We start from the raw sequence: 23,222 nt of genomic DNA, 5'->3' as shown, positions 1-23,222 counted from the left end.
CACTCGATATGAGTTATTCAGCATTGCGACGATACCTCGTTTCTACCTACCTGCATGTGCATGTAAATGTTAAGCGTCGTTTAAACACAACGATAAGTCACAGCAACTAGTTGTGATGACAAGTTGAAACGCTGTTTAGACGCTGCGATTCAATGCGATACCACCTTCAACCCAACTCCAACTTTGATAAGTTGTGCGATGCACCGTTTACACACAATGATAAGTTGCAACAACTCGATTCACCTTGATAAGTTGTTTGATTTATCGCTGTGTTTAAACGACCCTTTACACCTAAATATCCGCTACCTACATTCGAATTAGTAAGCATTATTGCATGCGTGAAGCGAATTTGTTAAATACAGGGTAATCTAATAAAATTCCTGACAAAGAAGTCTTTTTGCCTGGGTGAAAATTATTTTTTCTATGGCCGTGCTAAAAGAGTCACTTTTACGCACGCATTTCGTTTCCGAAAGTTGCACTTTCCCGCACGGCGTGCGTGAAAGTAAATTATTTTTACTTATTTTTCATATTCGTAAAAGTACCACAAGTTTCTAAGGTCTGGAAAACATTAAGGCTCGATGCACATTTGCGTATTTTCAAGCTGCGAGCACGCTAAGAGCAAGCTGCGTTCGATCTCTGGCTGTTTAGTAGTATATACGTGAGTTGAATTTATTCACTGCACACTCGAGCCGAGCCGCGGTGAGCCACCGCTTGCATTTGACTTGCGAGCCGCGTAGACCGAGAGCACGCCAGTTTCTGCTACGCCGCCACGTGCACGCCGCTTGAAAACATGTCATGCGGTTTGGCAGTCTGTGATGAACAATCAGTGAGTACACGTTGACCGCGCGATAGATTTCATCGTAGATACAGAGCTGTTTATTTCTGGCATGTATGGACCCCGAGAAACCGCTCAAATGTGTGTTGACGGGAAACTTGGCTTGAAAACACGCAAGTGTGCATCGAACCTAAGACCCGATGCACATTTCAGTCAGATGTAAAACACTCAAGGAAAAAAAGAAAACGACTGTTTCGGTGTAAATCTTGTCTGATTTTTATGTTATGCAGAAGCTATACACCAAGTTTCAGACAAATCGAAGACCCAAGAATTTTTTGGATCCAAAATTGAGCGCTTTGACATGGAATCACACCGATACTATAAAGAAGAATTCTTAATAAATACGTATATACAGGGTGTAACAAAAATACAGGTCATAAATTAAATCACATTTTCTGGGATTAAAAATAGTTCGATTGAACCTAACTTACCTTAGTCCAAATGAGCATACAAAAAAAGTTACAGCCCTTTGAAGTTACAAGATAAAAATCGATTTTTTCCGATATATCGAAAACTATTAGAGATTTTTTAATGAAAATGGACACGTGGCATTCTTATGGCAGGAACATTATAAAAATAAATTATAGTTAAATTTGTGCACCCCATAAAAATTTTATGGGGTTTTGTTCTCTTAAACCCCCCCCCCCCCCCAAACTTTTTTGTACGTTCCAATTAAATTACTATTGTGGTACCATTAGTTAAACACAATGTTTTTAAAACTTTTTTGCCTCTTAGTACTTTTTGTAAAAGCTAGTTTTTATCGAGATATTTTGAACATTTGTTAAATCCACCACATATTTTGTATACTGTTACGTACGATTGTAGAGACGTGGTAATAATATGAATTTTTTTTATAAATTACAGTTTGAGGTATATTTTGAACCATATTAGAAAAGACTATTTTATCCCGATAAAAGGTGCCTCATCGGAAAAATACTAAAAGGCAAAAAAGTTTTAAAAACATCCTGTTTAACTAATGGTACCGCAATAATAGTTTAATTGGAACGTACACAAACATTTGGGGGGTTTAAAGGCACAGAACCCCCATAAAATTTTTATGTAAACATATTAAAAAAGAAGCCGTATCTCGATTAAAACTGGTTTATCGAAAAAATATTAAGAGGCAAAAAAGTTTTAAAAACATTGTGTTTAACTAAGGGTGCCACAATAATAATTTAATTGGAACGTACAAAAAAGTTTGGGGGGTTTAAGGGAACAAAACCCCCATAAAATTTTTATGGGGCGCACAAATTTAACTATAATTTATTTTTAAAATGTACTCGCCATAAGAATACCACGTGTCCATTTTCATTAAAAAATCTTTAATAGTTTTCGATATACCGGAAAAAATCGATTTTTATCGTGTAACTTCAAAGGGCTGTAACTTTTTTTGTGTGCATATTTGTACTAAGGTAAGTTAGGTTCAATCGAACTATTTTTAGTTCCAGAACATGTGATTTAATTTGTGACCTGTATTTTTGTTACACCCTGTATAAATTATATAAAATCTCGATTTTCTCGAAAGTTGCCAAGAACCATTTTGATTTTCATCAGAATTGATTACTGAAACATTTACTTTTAATATTCAGCGACAATTTTTTGGGCCGTTTTTCATAGTGCTAAGGCTACGGCTCCACGGGCTGGAAATTGACGCTAGCAGTAGCCGCAAAACGAACTTAAGGTTCCACGGAACGGAATAGGAGTAGCCGAACTGAACCGACTACGCACAAGTCCTGTAGTCGGTACAGTTCGGCTATTCCTATTCCGTTCTGCGGAACCTTAAGTTCGTTTTGCGGCTACTGCTAGCGTCAATTTCCAGCCCGTGGAGCCCTAGCCTAAGGCCACATGTGCGATAATTTACGGCGTCGTAAGAGCAGTAAACCTGACGAGGCATTGGTTGACTATATTGACTAACTCCTATTTCATCTACAATAATTGCTGGAGGAGTTAGTCAACCAATGGGTTTAATGCTCTTACGCGCCGAAAATTATCGCCCGTAAGAGCATAGACACGCGATAATTTACGGCGCTGTAAAATGAAGCGGCAGTAAGCGCTGTAGGAGCATGGCCAGACGGGGATGTAAAATACGGCGCGTGTCGCGAGATGTAAATATAATGTTTTCGACGTTGTTGTGGCTAGATGAACTACAAATTTGGACCCATGTCCATTCGTTTTCGAGACGACGCCAAAGATGTTGCTGCGCGATATTTTGCAGCTCAGTCTGGCCATCTACTACTCTCACTGTGGGACCCATTTTCGCGCTTCATTTTACGGCTCTTACGGCGCCGTAAATTATCGCGTGCCTGGCCTTAGGCTACGGCTCCACGGGCGAGAAATTGACGCTAGCAGTAGCAGTAAAATGAACTTAAGGTTCCGCGGAACGGAATGGGAATAGCCGAACTGAACCGACTACGCACAAGTCCTGTAGTCGGTACAGTTCGGCTACTCCTATTCCGTTCCGCGGAACCTTAAGTTCATTTTACTGCTACTACTAGCGTCAATTTCTCGCCCGTGGAGCCGTAGCCTTAGGCTTAGGGGAGTCAATATAGATCGAAAACATGCATTGTTTCGGAAAAATTCAAACAAGATTATATTTTTCTAAAACTTTTTTTGTTAGTTTATATACATGTTAAAGTAAAAAGTTCTACTCACATATTTTGCTGCTAATTGTTTATTAATTGTTTAAACAGTAACAATTGTTTTGTATAAATAATTTTAAAAATATCGTTGAATTCATCATTTTACTTTAATCAATATGTTTTTATTTTGTTTTTGATTATACTGAATCAGAATATGGCATACAATTTGAAAATTCTTATAGATACAGAAGCTCTTATACAGTATGTCTGCGTAGCTAGGAATCATAATATGGGAAACTTTTTCAACGAAAACATTTCGTTTATAAATTCGCAAAAGTCTGTGTGTTATTGCGTTGCCGCTCCTGCAATGCTCAGATCAGATTTATCGATGGATTCTCATGTAGTTTTTTCTTCTGAATCCAAATCTGAAAACGGCATTTTGATACTTCTAACTGTCTTCGAGATAATCGACCCCAAAGTCTAAAATGTGACGTCACAATCGGGTTATTTTATACACGTCCAGCTGAAATCGTTGCTATTAAGTAGGCTAGTTTTTTAATCTCGATTTGTTAAGCAAAGCATAATAGGTTATTCACATTTGAGTTTGACACTTCGTGAATGTCAAACTAAATTTTAAATTAAGTATTAATAAAACATCAATGACATTTGATAGTGAATTTAATTATTATATAAAATAAATAAGATTTTAACTATTTATAATGGGAAATAAGCCACAATATTATTAAAAAATGATTTTTATTTTAACGCAACTCATAAATATTGGCAATATCATTTTAAAGTCTTCTACTTTAAAATGTATCATATGTATCTGAATTGCCGATATAAATGAGTCAAATTAAATAAATTATTAGAAGAATTTTTTTACTAAGCAACAACATTTTTGTTTATGTTAGTAGTATTTTTTATTTTGACAACGGCACCCGATTTGGGCGTCGAAACGTTAATAAAAATCATTTTTTAATAATATTGTGGCTTATTTCCCATTATAAATAGTTAAAATTGTAAAAATGCCACAAGAAAATAGCTTCAGAACAACATTAATAAATAAGATGTTTAAAAATACAATTTAAGTATATTTTAAAAGCAATAATTTATTAACAGCTTCAAAAAGGTTTATACGAGTATTCGGCGTCCCCTTTATGATAAATGGACTGTTCCATTTGCTATGAATGAAATTAAAATATAGTCGGTTCGCTAAACTGGACACAACTGGCTAGTGATTTTAGTAGGTATTTTTTTTGTTTTTGCGAATTTTGAAAAAATTGACAAAATTACTAATTATTTAGTAATTATTAACTAATTAGTAATTATTTTTTTTTGCCAAATTGGCAAAATTATTGACTAAAATCACTAACCAGTTGTGTCTGAGTTTAGCGAACCGACAGTATATGAAAGAATATTGTTTGGTATAAACAATTATGGTCTGATATGTGCAATTACATCTTACTAATAATGGAAAAAATATTTGAAGATTGTTCTCAAATTATGGATACCAGCAACATTTTCATTTATAACTCTTTTATTTTTAATTTGACGAAGAAAAGTTATTTTTCATAAAAAGCTCTTCATGTTCCAAGATTTATGATGCAACCATCATGTAAAACGAGGTATATAAAAAATATGAATTTCGATCAAGAGTAAACTGCCTTTATAGTTCATAACATTTAAATTATAATGATATAATTGCACATTAAAACATAATTATTAATTCTAAACTACTTTTCATAGTAGCAATTTTCCATATTATGAATTAAAATACGTAAATAAACAAAGTTTTCGTTACGATAATGCTCGCATTTTCAGCTTGTTTATTATCAATTTTACAAAAAAAGTTATTCTTCATAAAATGTTCTGAATAGTCTAAAATCTAAAACTCAATCATCAGATATCAAATTTGATCAATTTTATACGAGGTGTGTCAAAAATATGAATTTCGATAAAGAGTAAAGTACCTTTATATTCCAGAATATCAAAAATTGTTATTATGAAAAGTTGTTTGGAATAAAAACTCTTTTTTAATATACAATTATCTCCTAATTGAAAAAAAAATTCAATTTTTTCTCAAATTACGAATACCTATCACCATTTTATTACAATGATAACTATTTTATTATCAATTTTACGAAAAAATGTTATTCTTCATAAAATGCTCTTCCTGGTATAAAGTCTAAGAAACAACCATCAGATATCAAAGTTTTTCAATTTTATACGAGGTATATAAAAAATATGAACATTTAAGTGCCTAGTTTACAATATTTCAATTAGAAGGATGTAATTGAACATTGAAACATAGTTTCTAATTCCAAACAACTTTTCTTAATAACAATTTTCCATATTGTGAAATATAATAATTGCTGGTAATTTTCGGTTTTTGTATTAAATTTTTTTATCTTTCTTAATTTTCCCAAAAAGAAATTATTTATTTTATTTCTAAAGTAAAATAATTAAGTGAATTTTAAAGATTACATCCTAAACTAATAAAAAACACCTATAAAATTGTAATAAATCTTCAAACCTGAGTATACCGTCTTAAAGTGGTAGTAAATCTATAAAACTACGAAGTTTTCAAAAATTGCATTTTTTGAGACGTCGGCTTTGTATCATTTGAAGTAAATTATAAATTTTGAGATTTTTTTTGAATACATCGTTTATTAAGATGTTTGAAAGGTAAGTTGTGCAAAGACAGTTTTATAGGTAAAATTGTATTCGTTGCACATTTTTAAATCAATTTTAAACAAAATTCATGTAAGTCTCACTTTCCACCCAGACCGTACTTACGTCTATACATTTTATTTCTTTTTATTATAACCATAAGATAGCTTAGTTGTTTTTCTTTCATGTCCAATTTGTAAAATTTCATTTGATCAATTAGTTAAAGAATTACATTAAACTAACTCAAACGTACACTTCGCCGAACGCTTGTTTACAGTGCGCCAATGTTTGTGAGAAGGGTGACTTTAGCGTTATAAATAAAATTTATAGAAGCTGTAGATTTAATGTTAGAAAAATCTTTATACAGTATGTCCCTGTAAGTTGTATCCATATGGAAAACTTTTTTATTATTAATTTTACGAAAAAAGTTATTCTTTATAAAAAGCTCTGCATGGTCTAAAACCTAAGATTTAACCATCAAATATCAAATTTTTTGAATAGTATATGAGGTATGTCAAAAAGTTTGAATTTCACTCAAGAGTAAAGTAGCTTTATTTTTCACAATATTGAAAATTGCTATTATGAAAAGTTGTTTGGAATTAAAAACTGTATTCTAGTATGCAATTACATGCTTCTAATTGAAACATTTTTTTTTGCAAAATTATGGATAACTAACATTATTTTTAGTTATTTTTATTCAGGTAACTCTTTTATTATTAATTTTACGAAAAAAAGTGATTCTTAATAAAAAGTTCTGCATGGTCTAAAATCTAAAATACCTCTATCTTTTGTCAAATTTTATCAATTTTATACGAGGTATGTCAAAAAATATGAATTTCGCTCAACAGTAAAATACGTTTATTTTTCACAATATCGAAAATTGTTATTATGAAAAGTTATTTAGAATTAAAAACTATGTTTCAGTATGTATATACATCCTTCTAATTGAAATATTCTGAACTATAAAGGTATGTACTTTACTTTTGATCTAAATGTATCTTTTTTGACATACCTCGTATAAAACTGATAAAATTTGATTTAAGATGGTTGTATTTTAAGTTTTAGACCATCCAGAACTTTTTATTAAGTATCACTTTTTTTCGTAAAATTAATAATAAAAGAGTTATTAGAATTGAAATAACTGAAAAAATAATGATAGTTATCCATAATTTTTCAAAAAAAAAATTTTCAATTAGAAGGATGTAATTGCATATTAGAATATAGTTTTTAATTCCAAACAACTTTTTATAATAGCAATTTGCAATATTAAGAAAAATAAAGCTACTTTACTCTTCAGTGAAATTCAAACTTTTTGACATACCTCGTATAATATTCAAAAAATTTGTTATTTGATGGTTAAATCTTAGGTTCTGGACCATGCAGAGCTTTTTATAAAGAATAACTTTTTTTCGTAAAATGAATAATAAAAAAGTTTTCCATATGGATACAACTTACAGGGACATACTGTATAAGGTTCTTTTTGTAAAATTTTCTGAATTTTTCAATGGTCAAGTCAGTTTTTTCTAAGATTTATATTTTTGCACCCACTTCTGGAATAGAACTATTTGATATGTTGTTTATTTCTACTTTATTTCTGTTGTATATTTAACATTTCCTAATCAAATTACAAAAAGTTCTATCTTGTTTGATTTTTTCCGAAGTCAAAATCTCTATTGACTTCCCTAATTGTATATTTATCGATGACAATACATTATATACGTTTTCTCTGCATTTAATACTACCATTAATCAAAACTTTATGTTCTCTTAGGTGTTGATGCCAAATATATTACCTCGCGTTGTTCTCACAATATGTTTTTCGTTTCAGATTGGTGCCAAGAAGCTGTCTCAAAGGCTGAAATACTCAGACTTATCTATCAAGGTCGCTTTCTTCATAGTAACGTAACTTTAGGTGCACTAGGATTACCATTCGGAAAGACTACAGTGATGCATTTGGTTCCGAGGGAAACACTTCCAGAGCCTAATTCGCAAGGTATGTGTCACAACTTTAAAAATATCATTTTTTTTTAGTTATTATAGTAGGGGAGGAAATTGCAGTTACTCAAGCGTTATGGGGAATGGGGACTTTCCATTTTTAATTTAATTTTCCATTTCCAACAATCGTTTTTTCCGATTATAGCGCCATCTATCCATAATGCGAAAAAATGTCTCGAATAAAAGTTACTTATTTTTACGTAAGGAATCTAAATTTGCAATAAAAATGGGGGTTCCTATTTAAGGTTGTAAAATAACCCCCCTCCCCCCCCCCCCAAAATATTGGATTTTTCAAAAATATTGAATACGTGTATTATTTTGCAGATTTTCGATATGATGTTCATTTCGCGAAACATTGCGGGGTTTCTATTTAAAATTTTAAATTTACCCCCACCTCTCTCCGTGGGTGTCGTGTTTGGTATCATTCGATAGATTTTGAAAAATATTGAACATGTATTTTTTAGTTTTTCGATATGACGTTTATTTCTCGAAATATTAGCTTTTTTCTTGTGAAACTTTGTGACTCACGCATTTCCTTACGCCCTGCTCAAACCGTCAGATTTTTGAAATTTACACTGTTCTGTATGTAGTATGTACTTAACATATTAGTCCTGTCGCCAGGGGGGGTACAACGGCCTCGTTAATTCAGATGGACTTACTCAAGTTTTTTTTATGTATTTTGACCCGTAGAACACGAATTTTTTGGGTAACAGTTGATCCGGATGTCGATAAGATTGTTATAGACCAAGAACTTGAGGAATCAAATAACAGCGATTTTTGGCAAAACAAAACAATATTTTGTATTTTTTGGGCCATTTTAAGTAAAAAATATTTCTACAAGTTTTTTCGTAGGATGCACAGTTTTCGAGATAAACGCGGTTGAACTTTAAAAAAATCGAAAAATTGCAATTTTTGAACCCGAATAACTTTTGATTAAAAAATAAAATAGCAAGTCTGCTTACCGCATTTGAAAGTTTAAGTCAAATTATATCGGCTTTGATTATTTGCATTGGTAAAAATTTATTTTTTTATTGTTTAACAAAGCTATAAACACGTAGGGTTTCCCGTGCTTTTACATGCGTTTTAACGCATGTAACGTAGAAATAGTCTTGATTGCACTAGTACCTATTCTACCTACTCGTTCGATTTTAAATGAGAAATCATAGAAACATCACTCACGCACTAGTTGTTTGTAGCTTTGTTTAACAATAACACAATAAATTTTTAGCAATGCAAATAATCAAAACCGACATAATTTGACTTGAACTTTCAAAGGCGCTAAGCAGAATTGCTATTTTATTTTTTAATCAAAAGTTATTCGGGTTTAAAAATTGCAGTTTTTCGATTTTTTGAAAGTTCAACCGCGTTTATCTCGAAAACTGTGCATCCTACTAAAAAACTTGTAGAAATATTTTTTGCTTAAAATGACCCAAAAAATACAAAATATTGTTTTGTTTTGCCAAAAATCGCTGTTATTTGATTCCTCAAGTTCTTGGTCTATAACAATCTTATCGACATCCGGATCAACTGTTACCCAAAAAATTCGTGTTCTACGGGTCAAAATACATAAAAAAAACTTGGGTAAGTCCATCTGAATTAACGAGGCCGTTGTACCCCCCCTGGCGACAGGACTATATGTACATTATCTTAATTTGACGATTTCGAGTTTTTCTAAGGATATATTTTTTTTGGACCCTCCTTAACGAAATCCGCTGTATTAAGATCCAATGTACAGTCGGAAAAATGAAACAATACCCATGAACGAACATATAAAACACGCTGTATTTTCCTGTCACCGTATCACAAAGGAAATTGTCCAGTGCAAGTACATGTAACAATAATTATTACATGTACTTTGGCTGGCAAATTTTTTGTGTGACACGGTGACAGGAAAATACAGCGTGTATTATATGTTCGTTCATGGGTATTCTTTTATTTTTCCGACTGTATATGGTAGGGGTATATTTACAGGGTACAAGGTTTCTCCCCATGTGATTTTCTAGCGCGCTCGAGTAACTGCAAAAATCCCCCCTTGACCTTCCCTACCATTAGATATGTTTTAATAATTCATTTTTATTTATTATTTCTAACCGATTATAGTCCTGGATCCCGCGTACCCAAAAAAGTTTATTAATAGCAAGCAATATTTTAATAGACCAGGGCGCAACTGTAAAAATATTAGTACATTTTCACGTTGATAGGTGACTCAAATTTTTTTTGCAGAAATTGCTTGAAAATATCTCAAATAATAATATTTGAGTTATCCTCCCTCTCAAAAAGGTCCGGAACATTGTTTAAATAATCAAAATGTCAAAAAATGAAGGAAAAATTCGATTTTTTCTTCGTTTTTTGATTATAACTTTAAAAGTATTCATTTCCGAGAAAAGTTGTATTAACATAAAAGTTGCGTAATTAAATTTCCTACAATATAGGATTGGTTACAAATTTTAAAAATTGTCACCCTTGTTGCAAAATAGCAATAATTGCGAAAAAAACATAAAAAACAAGCAACAGTATTTTTTGCATTTTACGTTTTTCAACCATTTATGCTACACTTAGGACCTTCATATTTCACCCAGAAAAACTTTATGATACAGTAATACAATGCTGTAAATTTCATTAAGATCGGTTTAATAGATTTTGCAAAATAAATTTTGCAATCCAGCTTTCGCAAAAAGAATTTATTTTTTCAAAATGTTACAGGACTGAAAATAAAGCAGATAGCAAGTTTACATTTTTATTGCGTATAGAAGTGTACTGTACCTTTCATTTGAAACTTGCAAAATTAAAATCGATTAACTATCACGGCGTCAGGAATTTTTTTAAATAAACATTAATTATTGGTGCTACGCTCAGGACAGCGGATAGTTTGCTTTGATTGGGCATTCCAATGACCTTTGATAATGATTGATACATTTTAATTTTTATTACATTTCGATATAAATAAATAAATTTGTTCATTCCAAAATAAAAACACCTTCTCTATCCTTTGAAATAACACTTTTTTAGCATAAACTTTCTTTGTTAATATATTTTAACTCAGAGAATAAAAGTTTATTATTTTTAAACATATGCAATTGTTTAAACAATATTTCACAAACAATAATAAAATTAGTTTGATTTTTGTGGAATTAAAATATTAAAATACAACAAAATATAGAGTAAGAAAATAATATATTAGATAAAGATTGGAATAAATTTTGGTGGAAATCAACTTGTGTGAATCGAACATCGCTGCCCTGCGCGTAGCACCAAAAATTAATGTTTATTTAAAAAATTTCCTGACGCCGTGGTAATTAATCGATTTTAATTTTGAAAATTGCAAATGAAAGGTACAGTACACTTCTATAAGCAAAAAAAAATTCAACTTGCTATCTGCTTTATTTTCAGTCCTGCAACATTTAAAAAAAATGAATTTTTTTTGCGATAGCGGGATTTCAAAATTTATTTTGCAAAATCTATTAAACCGATCTTAATGAAATTTACTACTATATCATAAAGTTTTTCTGGGTACAATATGAAGGTCTTAAGTGTAGCATAAATGGTTGAAAAACGTAAAATGCGAATACTTGTTTTTGTATGTTTTTTTTCGCAATTATTGCTATTTTGCAACAAGGGTGACTATTTTTTAAATTTTTAACAAATTCTATATTGTAGAAAATTTAATTACGCAACTTTTATGTCAGTACAACTTTTCTCATAAATGAATAGTTTTAAAGTTATAATCAGAAAACCAATAAAAAAATGGAATTTTTCCTTCATATTTTGACATTTGGATTATTTAAACAATGTTCCGGACCATTTTGAGTGGGAGGATAACTCAAATATTATTATTTGAGTTATTTTCAAGCAATTTCTGCAAAAAAATTTAAGTTACCTCTCAACGTCCATCTCAAAACAGATGCACCCTGGACTATAAAGCTTTTCTTGAGAATAATACACACCACACTGCCAGCAATGCATAGGCAGTTATAGGTAGCTAAACCAAAGTGATTGTGTATCTTCTTACTATATATTCTAAGATTAATAAGTATTAGTCGCAGAATTATGCAGAATTTCGTACTTTTTTTGAATGTATCTTTACAAAATTTTGATTATTTCAAGTATATTTTCACTATTTATGCATTAACAAATTTAAGGCATTTATTGTTACTAAATCTTAAGTTAATTTACATCTTACATTACTACATTCTTAGAAAAGAAGAATCTGCTTTACAGCGATAAAATTGATAAACTCACTGGCGGATCCAGGGGGGGGTGTCATGGGGGTCATGACCCCCTCCATAATTGTAAACCCACTTATTCTAGGGTTGGTAAGACTAAGTGACCTTGCATCAGAGAAAAGTAATTAAATCACCCTCAAGACACATGACCCCCCAAAAAAAATTTCTAGATCCGCCACTGGATAAACTACAAAACCTTTTACAGCGTTTTCAATATACGCGTTCTTTTTCACTTTCTCTGTCGGCCAAAATAACCTCGGACATGGCTTGTTCCTGAGCTACAAACCAGAATACATCCAGTCTGATCCTTATATCTGCGTATTACGACTCTACGATAGTATGAGAAAACAACTGTAAACATCAAAATCCCTAGATAGGGACTTTTTTTCGCCTCATGAGCACGTTTTCATCATTTGGAACCACTGTGCGCCGTCACCAAAGTGGAACATAGAGAACAAAGGATTTTCGCGGAGTGGCCCTACTGATTCTTTAGCATTTTGCTGTGCTTTAGTGCCTCCATACAATGGCAGCTTGAAGTAGTCGGTATCGACCGCTTGAAGCGGTCGCCACTGGGCGAGTTTTTAAACAAAATTGTATGTTTTCCATACACGTAGCATTCGAGCTATTCGACAAAAAAAATGCAGTCGATGTGCGGTCGAGTTTTGGCGAGCTGTCGGCAGCTTGAAGCTGACGAACCCACCATACAGGGACAGCATCAAGCGGTTGCCTGCGCTTTCTCTCTTCGTGTACCTCTCTCGACTGCAGACGGCACCTCATTCTTATTTTGGTTGTTTATGTCGCACTGTCGTACCGTTCGTCAATGGCATCTTGTTGCAGTTGAGACCCGCCATACAGGGGAAGCTTGAAGCAATCGGTGCTGACAGCTTGAAGCTGCAAAGTTGAAGGTGACCGCAACTTTGCATCTTTAAGCAGTCGACAATGACTGCTTCAAGCTGCCCTTGTATGGCGGGTCTTACGACGTGTATTGTGTAGGTAGTTGTTGTTGTAGTTGTAATAACTTAATTTTTGTTTTGTTTTTAGATCAACGACAAAAGAGCAAAGGTGGTAACAGTAGTTGCTGTTCAACATCTTGCTGCATCTTGTAAACCGTAGTACGAACACCGAACAAAATTTTATCCCAGAAGAGACTAGATACAAAAAAAGAAGCGGTAACCATATGAAACTAAGTAAGAATTAGAGTGAAATTTTTAACTCCAGATGCGGTTAAGAGGACTTAGCCTAAAAAAAATTAAGTAAAGTTGTGATATACGTGTATAAAATATAAAAAATCGATACTCAATGTGCCAGACTATAAGTGTGTGATCAAAACGAACACTGCAATAGTATATTTCGTACAGGATGATAATTTTAAAACAAGACTGCCCAGTGTCATTATGTGGAAATGCAAAACGTAGTGTTGGATCATACCTCTGCAATAAAAAAATCCGCCACTAATGTTGCTTTTAAATTTTTCTGTGTACATTATTAACATGTCAGAAAGTAACAACAGATTAGTTTATCCTCATTAATATCATTATCTTTAAGTTTATCCAGATTTTTCCTAGTTAGTTTCTTTACATGTTTATGTCTTGGATTACCTATATAAATTCCAATGTGCGTCACAGAATTATCACATCCCTCACTACGTTTATGTCTTTCTACACTTCTTCACCTTAATTTTCATTTAATATTTGTCACCATATATACTACTTCTAAGTTCTACCGGTTTTTATCAAAACTTTTACTGCAGATTTTCCTGCAAGTAGTAGGTACCCATCACAATATACTTTTAATTCAAATCAGATCCAATTATATTTCTTATTGATAACTTTTGTAACACTGAAGGACAGTAATGGAGAAACCAAAAATTCGTATTTGAATAATATATAACAAAATCAACAGGGTTTTTATTTATTTTTACAATAATTTTGATGACTCATCGAATAATGTCGGCGCAGCTTTGACGGTGCATGTAAAATGCAGCCTTGACGAACTCCTCGCTTTATTGGAAATTCTTAAGAGGTTTCATTTTCTACTCGTACAAAAGCCATTTGTTGTAGGCACAAGTTACTGATTAGGCGGAAATAGCTGTCGTCTATACCAGATGCCTTTAATATTTGAATCAGTTTTTGTATTTTTCTTGAGTTTGTCAAATGCTTTCTCGAAATCAATAAAGCATGCGTAAACACCGCAATTTACATCTCGAGCTCATTGCTAAAAACTTGTAAAAATACTGCTTTTTGTGCTCCAACTCCGTTTCAAAAGCTAAACTGAACATTACTAATGTTTTCCTCAAGTTTTCTGTGTATGCGAGAATGAATCACAACAGGAAGAATTTTAATTGCATGGTTCATTAGGCTTATATCCTGTGTTCGGAGCATTTGGTGGCAAGTTTTTTATAGGAAAAATAATGCAGATGGAAACTAGCCAGTCTCTAGGACTCTAGGCAATTCACTGGTTTTATTAAATCTTATTAAGTTTAAGTTGATCATCTTCAAAGAGTTTTCTCTTTATTGTATGTTATCTGGCTACGGTGCTTTATTGTTATTTAATCGTTTTATTAGCCAAGAACATAGATTTCTGGCTATTGATATTCTTAGAATAATTCTTCCATGTATTCCATGTCCCTTCATGTCTCAAGTATTCTCCCATTTTCGCAAAGCAGCTTATTGTGTTTGTCGAATATTGAAATATTTCTTCGCGACTTGTTTCCTCATATTACGGTTTTGATTTTCTTATGTAGATTAAAAATGTCATATTTCTTTTCCAGGGACTCTATTTCAATGCAATGATTCCGAACTATTTTGCTTCTTTGATCTCTTGTAAATAATTCTATTTATTTCTTTGTACCGTCTTTCATCTTTGTTTATATGTATTTTCTTCGATCTTCCATGATTCTAATATTTCTTTTGCAGACTTTTTTCAGGTGTAGCTTAAACCAACCCAACATAAGATTATGGTCTGAGGGAAACATCAGCTCTTGGATGTTTTTGCAGATTTTTCGGAATTTTGAAGTATTTTTTGTTTATGATGATATACCTAGTCAATCTGGTTTCTGAGATATTTTTAGGGACAATCAGCTGGAGATTCTCAGTTTTCGAGGTGGCAACTGCAAAAAAGTGTTCATTATCACACTGTCTATTTCTTGACAGAACTCGATCTCCTCTATCCAGAGTCGATCTCCTGTATCCTTCCTTATCTTCAATCCAAAGTGCTACAGTATTGTCAACGACTCCGTTTTTTAGGCCTTAAGGGCATAAAAATATCAAAGCCTTCATAAAAATCTAAAAATCTCGTGTTGTTTTTGATATTGCCTCCATAATCTTGGAATACTGATCATTATTTTGGCACATAAAACTTTTGTTATTATTTAAAATATATTTATTAATGAATTATTCCCCTTGTACTATATATGTCAGCAATAAATAAATATAATATCAACATAGTTTTTTTAACTTTACTTGCTCAAAAAACCCTTTTTTTGATAGATAAAAATGATAGATATTTTTTAATACATTATTAGTTAAAGTTCTGCAAGCAGACTAAGAGAGTGATTAATTTAATATTCAGCTCAGCGGGGTGCTATCCTTCAAAGCGTGAATTTCTATCATCAAGGGAACTACCTGTTTTATGGAATAATCCCTTGTTTCTTTAAGAACACATTTCCATCAATAGTACTCCGCTGCGCTGAGCTGAATATTAATGGCTCTCTTAGTTTGCTTGCGGAACTATACGATGAATGGCACTGAGTATTTTTGTCTAAAGCGATCATCCGGGTATGTTTCTGTGTAATTATAAATAGTTGTATATTGTTTTATATTTTAGGATTGTAATAATTTTATTGTTTTCTGTCATATTGTTCGTCCCCATCATCCTGTAAATGTTCCCATATTCATCTGTCACTACTAAGGAAAATTAAATGATATTATCTATGTAAAAAAGTACTACCTCGAACATTTGGAATTCTTAGTAAAAAGTTTACTGAAAAAATAATTTTAAATTTTTATTTTTTTTTTAAATAAAATTTAAAATAAAATAATTTTTTTTAATATACAGGTTGTCCAGAAACTTTCCTGACAAACGAATCCGGAGATTCCTCAGATAATTTTAAGACAATTTAACCCAATTCACCTAGTCCAAAAATGCTTCCTATGGCAGCTAGAGCTCCTTAAAGATGGCGTCTTGTAATTAGTTTTTTTAATACCTCCAGAACGATTGTATTTAGAAAACGAAAACTGGTACGCTTATTTATCTTCCAGAGATAAATCGTTTCCATCAATTGCGAATTTCTAGTACCAGTCATAGGCGTCCGTTTTGGGTAGGTCAACGGTTATTTTATCGTTATAATTTTTTTGTCTTTAACTTTTTGGAATTTTTGGCACTAGAATATTAACCTGTAAGACATTTTGATACTAAAAGGTATTCTTGCTTTAAGTCGGTATGATACACCATTTTCTAGAAAAATCGATTTGAAAATTTTTCGTTTTTTTGAAATTGAAAAAAAAATTCAAAAATAAACGGTGTGTTTTACCGACTTAAAGCAAGAGTAACTTTTAGTACTAGAATACCTTACAATGTAATAATCTAGTGTAAAAAATGGTTAAAAGTTAAAAGATAAAAAGTTTTCGATACAATAATCGAATAACCGTTGACCTACCAAGGACGCCTATGACCGTTACTAGAAATTCGCAATTAATGGAATCGATTCATCTCTGGAAGATAATTAAGCGTGCTAGTTTTCGTTTTTCTAAATAAAAGCGTCCTGGAGGTATTTAAAAAACTTATTACAAAGTGCCATCTTCAAAGAGCTACAGCTCCCTTAGGAAGCATTTTCGGACTAGGTGAATTGGATATCATGTTTTTATTACTTTCCAACTATTTGCCAAAATCCACATGTTTGTAGACCAGAACTTTGATTTGTTTTTGTATAACCAAACCAGATAATCCTTGAAAATACAATCACTAGGAATGATTTGTATAGGCACATGTAAAATTTTTTGTTCGACGCAGTGCGCACGTTTATCAAATTTCTGTCGCCATTTTCTTTATACATCTATTGTACAATCACAATAAAGATGCACTAGAAATAAACAAACCAAGACACGTTGAATGTTATGAGGAGCACTCCCAAATCATAATTTACAATGTATATACATTGTAAATGTATATACATTGTAAATCCCTAATCATGATTTACAAAGTTTATACATTGTAAATCATGATTCTGGAGTGCTCCTCGTAACATTCTACGTGTCTTGGTTTGTTTATTTCTAGTGAATCTTTATTGTGATTTTAGTATAGATTTTATTTATTAATGAAAAAAAAAATAAAAACCTTATCTTGTAAAAAATTCCTAAAAGGGGTTATATCACAACAAAACGTTTTCGGAATCAATATTCCAGCATCAGTGTTATCACAGGTTTACATGTTTTAAGCCACCAAGGCTTAAGTTGTTTTGAGTCTTGAGTTGTTTTAAAATGTATTTTGGTGGCTTAAAGCATATAAACCTGTGATAACACTGATGATGGACTATTGATTCCGAAAACGTTTTGTTGTGATATCACCCTTTTTAGGGATTTTAAATATACCTTTTACAAGATAAGGTTTTTATTTTTTGTGATTTATGGTATACAGCCAGTTACAAGAATTTTCCTTGTAATATTTTTATTATTAATGCACTTCTTTTTTTTTCAGTAAATCGAAATACATTCTTTAGTTTTTGTTTAATGCTGGTAATTAACGATTGCCTAGAATGAAATCCGTTTTTACTAAGAGGCTTCCAAATGTCGAAAAAATATGGATAATATAAATAAATGTGCTAGCTTTACACAAAATTGTGCTGTTCCGTAGAATAAAAGACACGTCTGTAATACTGTCTTCATTGAACAGCTTGTTAGTATTATATGAAATTTATTGTATTTCTTTAAACAGTTTTTAAACCTACATTTTTAGTATTTTGTTCAGAAAGAAAACTTATCTATTGTTCTAAATACATCAGGAACATTCTTCCTTTATGATTCTATTTTAAAATAATAAACATTTTGTCAAGAAATGTTCTTATGATTTTTGCTGTGGGTAATAATATGCTTAATTTACATTTTATGAAATGAACAGACTCTAGGATCTAGAACAAACTATTTCTAGGATCCTTTTTTTTTAATTCAATCCATTCAATACCGGCTACGCAGCTACTGATCTATGCCGAGCATTGATTGTTTACCCCGGTCTATATAGACATTTGAAATAACAAAAATTGCCGGAGAGCCAAATTTTGGTGGAGAGCTAGGGTATACCATAACAAATAAAGTATTAAAAGTCCCCATCGATCCCATGTGTGCAACAAAAGTTATTCGGGGTCAAAGGTCAAAACGGTAAGTTTTATCAAAAAAGAACCTTAAACCAAAGTTGCAGATCTTAAAATTCTCTACAAAAATAGTGTTTACTATTTTTTTCCTAAGAGTTGCCATTCCTGAGATATCGCGATTCTAAGAGTCACATTATACATGATATGCACGCACACGTTTCCACACCACCTGCACCTGTGAGGTAATGTACTCGGCGCGTTTTTTTACCTTGGTTTTCCCTGTAGGCCTACTCCACTAACTATTTTGACAATTTTAGGATAATTTAAGGAAACAATACCGGTCAAATTCTAGATATTACCTTATTATTGATATTGATTATTGATATTGCTATTGATTATTAGGTTAACTATTGTTTTGATTTCTTTAGATATTTTAATCAGATTCATATTCTTGAAAGTCTACTTCAAGAGTCAAGTCTTCTTCGATTTCATCTTCCTCTTCCTCTTGCTGGATGTTCAAAAATTGTTCAAATGTGACTGAGTCATTGGTCTCTTCATTAAAATCACAGGAGTCTTCCTCTGTTGTACTAAACTGGACATTTGAACAAGACTGACCTTGGCAGTTGGTACACGCTAGAGAACACAGCAACCCGACTTATTTACATCCACATTTGGCACTACAACCTTTTTTGCGATTGCAAAAAATAGTGTTAAGGAGTTTTTCTGGAGCAGGTGGGAGTAAGGTTTTAATCGGTTCCAGAGTATTATCTATTAATTTCCAACCCCAGTCTTCTGGATTCAATTCATTGCCTAGCCATGTTTGAACTTGATAATATACTCGATACAAATGTTGAAAAGCAGATGCTGATGTTGGAGGAAGACATGATAGTTGTACTTGTTTCTTGTTTCGCGTATTTTTTACAAAAGTTAAGTATCGGTATTTATCAAGACAACTAATTTTTTTTGAGCTCCATAAACCGCAAGAAGAAAGCGAATTCCTTCCGTAATTATTGTTTCGGTGTGGAATCAAGTTCTGTAAAATCTTTACAGTTACAGCAGTCAGTCAAATCTTTTTTTTTTTTTCGAATAATTTAAGTACTGACGTTTTGCCCCTTCTGTACATTGCTAACGTAGTGTCGCAGCCGGTTATCGCATGTAAAAATAAAATGTACTTTTGGCATTTGGGATAAGCCGATAAACTTTTCGAAGAATATATCTCTGTTCGCTGTTGAGCCCTTCCAGGTTTCAGAAAATAAATAACTTTATCTACTGGAGTCCTTGCAGTAAGCAGTGCTAACAAATCAACATCTTCACCAACTACAATTGTTGTGTTTGTTGCCTTAAATTTTTCAATTGCTGTCTCAATTATAAGGACATCTACGTCATTTTTAGCTTGTTTCATGGAAATAGCAAGTTTCAGTTAACATGGAAATGAAACGAGATTTATTATTAATGTTAGCGAAAAATTGTTGTTGATTCGCTGGAACTGTTATATTTTCATCAAAGATAATCTCGGAACCCGATGATGTTTTTGTAGTTCGACGACGTTGTTCTGCAGCTTTAATATTCTTTGTTGAGTCACTGTAGCCGTCAAATACCACTGTCACTGTAAGCCCGTAATGTCTGCTAAATGGTAGACGCTTGTAATAAGCACTTATATTCACTTGAACTGAACCTTTAGCACTAAAAGAAACAGATAATATGAACAGGACCTACGGACAATACTGTAGCCATTGTTTACAATAGACAGTCTGTTCTTTTTTAAACAATGGTATAGCCAGATGTTTTTAAGGCCACGTGGATAGAGGAAATTCAGTTTGGGACTGATTATCTTTTGAAGAAATATTTTCAGAATAGTATAATATATTATATAAAAGAGACACAAATAGGCATTTATACTTGTCTTAAGGCCACATTATGCATATACGTGGCTTATATGTGCATATAATGTATAAAGTAACTTTTAAAATCGCGATATCTCAGGAATGGTAACTCTTAGGAAAAAAATTGTAAGGACTATTTTTGTAGAGAATGTTAAGATCTACAACTTTGGTTTGATGTTTTATTTTGATAAAACTTACCGTTTTCGAGAAAAATCCAAAAAATCTCAAATTTTGACCTTTGACCCCGAATAACTTTTGTTGCACACATGGGATCGATGGGGACTTTTAAAACTTTATTTGTTATGGTAAACTCTAGTTCTCCACCAAAATTTTGCTCTCCGGCAATTTTTGTTATTTGCCAACTATTTTGATGTCTAAGTTGACCGGACTATAAGTGCTTTCAATAATGCACTCACAGCAGGCATAATATATCACATACATGTCAGTTATGCTCTTTTAATATTTTCTTTCCTCTATTGTTTATTAAAACATGATAGGTAACCAACATTACTTTGTGAAAGTCCTAGAGAGGTCAAAGAATTACGTTTGTTGTTTATATTATATTTTGTTTTGATACTTTATGAGTACCTAACTAACCTAACTACAGAAAAGGAAAAATAATTCCTGATATGATAGAATCCTTGGAGTTAATGCTATGCTTAGTAGCGAAATATAGATATAGTTTGAACCTTTCTTAATAACTTTGTTCATTCAACTTCCAACACCAACGACGTTTTGTGATATTTTATTTTGCGTCGTTATAGTGGAGTTTTGCAGAAATATATGTATTTCATGATCTCAAACAAGCTTGAGTACCACTGATAGATCCTTTATTGCAAACTAATTATGTGCATCTATTTTTGGTGGTATACTTAAACATTCAAATGTCATTTGCTGATGCACTTGAATAAACGCTCAAGTTATCGTCGTTTTAATTCAGATCTAGGATTTACATTAAGAATACTCAGCGAGTTAGTACTAGGAGTAGTTTGTTTTGTACTAATATTGTTCATTTTGCCAACTGGGATATATCGATAGTTTGTATTTTCTATATTCTATGGAACAGTATAGACATATTTTCAAAATAGAATGCTTTTATCCAAGAGAAACTTTGTGAAAAGATTTTTAACATCACGAAAAGTTGACAGGTGTTTTAATCCAGTTTTTTTAATTCAATAATCAATCTGGTCTGTCAATAAATCTTTGTATGTAATCAAAGGCATATGTGAGTAATTATCAAGTATGAGTAATTTAGATATATATACAAAACTTTTTGGAGTCTTCTAAGTATATAAAAGTAATAAAAAGGGCGAATCTCATACAATACTTAGATTTAGTAAGTCACAAACATCAATTTTTAGTTTATTTTATAGTTGGAACATAAGTGAGACTCCTCTTTGTTATTAAAGGAATTATTTGCAGCATATATATTTATTATTTTCCTGTATGCTCAATAATCTTCGATGGATTATGTCTCTTATTAGTACTTCGATTATTAAAAAAGCAAAAATGATAATATCATATTTGATTTTTGATTACATATACATACATTGACACTCCCTGAAAACATTTCCACGATCCTTGTATAATATGTTGATTTTTAGTTATTTAGAATCTTTTATTTTTATATTTTAGTTCAATTGTATAAAGACAGTCATTGTAGAATATATAGCAAACCAAGGTACTCCCATTACTTCCTTGGAAATACGGTTCTTTTTACTATCCAAAAGGAACTTTGGCGTGTTAACGTTTTTTAATGTGAATAATGAATATAATTTTAATTTCTATTTTTGTTTTACTCTGTGCCGTCAATGAATGTTATTTTCTGCTAAGATCGCCACTGCTGTACTCCCAAAGCAGGTTGTCATAGATAAAACAAAAATAAATATTTGTGGCTTTTAGAAAAGAAAAAAGGTGTGGTTGCTGTCATCCAAACAGTGACAATTTAATTGGCCAACTCCAGCAACAACATCAAGCAGTGACAATTTCAAATAGGAATATGTAGTATTTAATAGCTGTCATTATGTCACTCCGTGTGATATATGACACCTGTCAGTGTCTGATTTAGAATTCCGTACTAGCATTAATCATAGATGTATCGTATCATATTAACATAGACTGAGCATGCAAGCAACGAGCAGTGACGACAACATCTTTTGCTATTGTTCGATCTGTCTCTCTCTCTCTCTAGCGCATTGAACCTCCCCACTCTCTCTGTCTCCCACTAAAAAGAGACTTTGCTCTACTTAGTTAATGTAGCACAAATACAAATAAATTCTAAAGACACAAAACATAGGCAAACGAGTTACAAATAATAATCCTTTACTGGAATCAAAGAAAACAAATTGTAATAGACACCGAATTCAGTCCAGAAATTGAAATCGGGAGAGGAGTTAGATAGGAATGTATCATTTCTCCATTACTATTAAATGTATATGTTACCGGCCAAACCCGATTTCAGGACAAACTAGTTTGGCCTAGGCCAAACTAGTTTATCTTGATATTAATACGGGCACTGCAGGATAAACTAGTAAGCATTTTATAATATACCTATGATAGCAAAATAAATAGATAAACTGAATAAAATACTCTGTAATAGGAAAATAGTCATTCTTAGTAAAGATAATGACTTGTCGTTAAAATTAATGGACAATTATTGGCAAAGAAGCATATTATAAAAAATCAATGTTTTTTATAAAAGCAATAATAATTATACCTGAATTATAAACAT

At 32.0% G+C, this 23,222-nt stretch overlaps 1 protein-coding gene across 1 annotated transcript in view; it reads left to right on the top strand.

Moving 5' to 3' along the window:
- Positions 1-22,278, top strand: part of LOC114332980 (ubiquitin-like protein 3) — a gene marked incomplete at its 5' end in the record, with an annotated part of 79,503 nt that extends 57,225 nt beyond the window's left edge. The window contains 2 exons of the mRNA XM_050651953.1: positions 7,915-8,079; positions 13,346-22,278. Of these exons, the coding sequence (XP_050507910.1) occupies positions 7,915-8,079; positions 13,346-13,410 (230 nt within the window). The remainder of the gene's footprint in view (positions 1-7,914; positions 8,080-13,345) is intronic.
- Positions 22,279-23,222: the final 944 nt, after the last annotated feature.

Source organism: Diabrotica virgifera, chromosome 5, assembly GCF_917563875.1.
Source record: "Diabrotica virgifera virgifera chromosome 5, PGI_DIABVI_V3a".
NCBI classification, from domain to species: domain Eukaryota; kingdom Metazoa; phylum Arthropoda; class Insecta; order Coleoptera; family Chrysomelidae; genus Diabrotica; species Diabrotica virgifera.
This window is presented reverse-complemented; position numbering and strand designations above follow the sequence as displayed.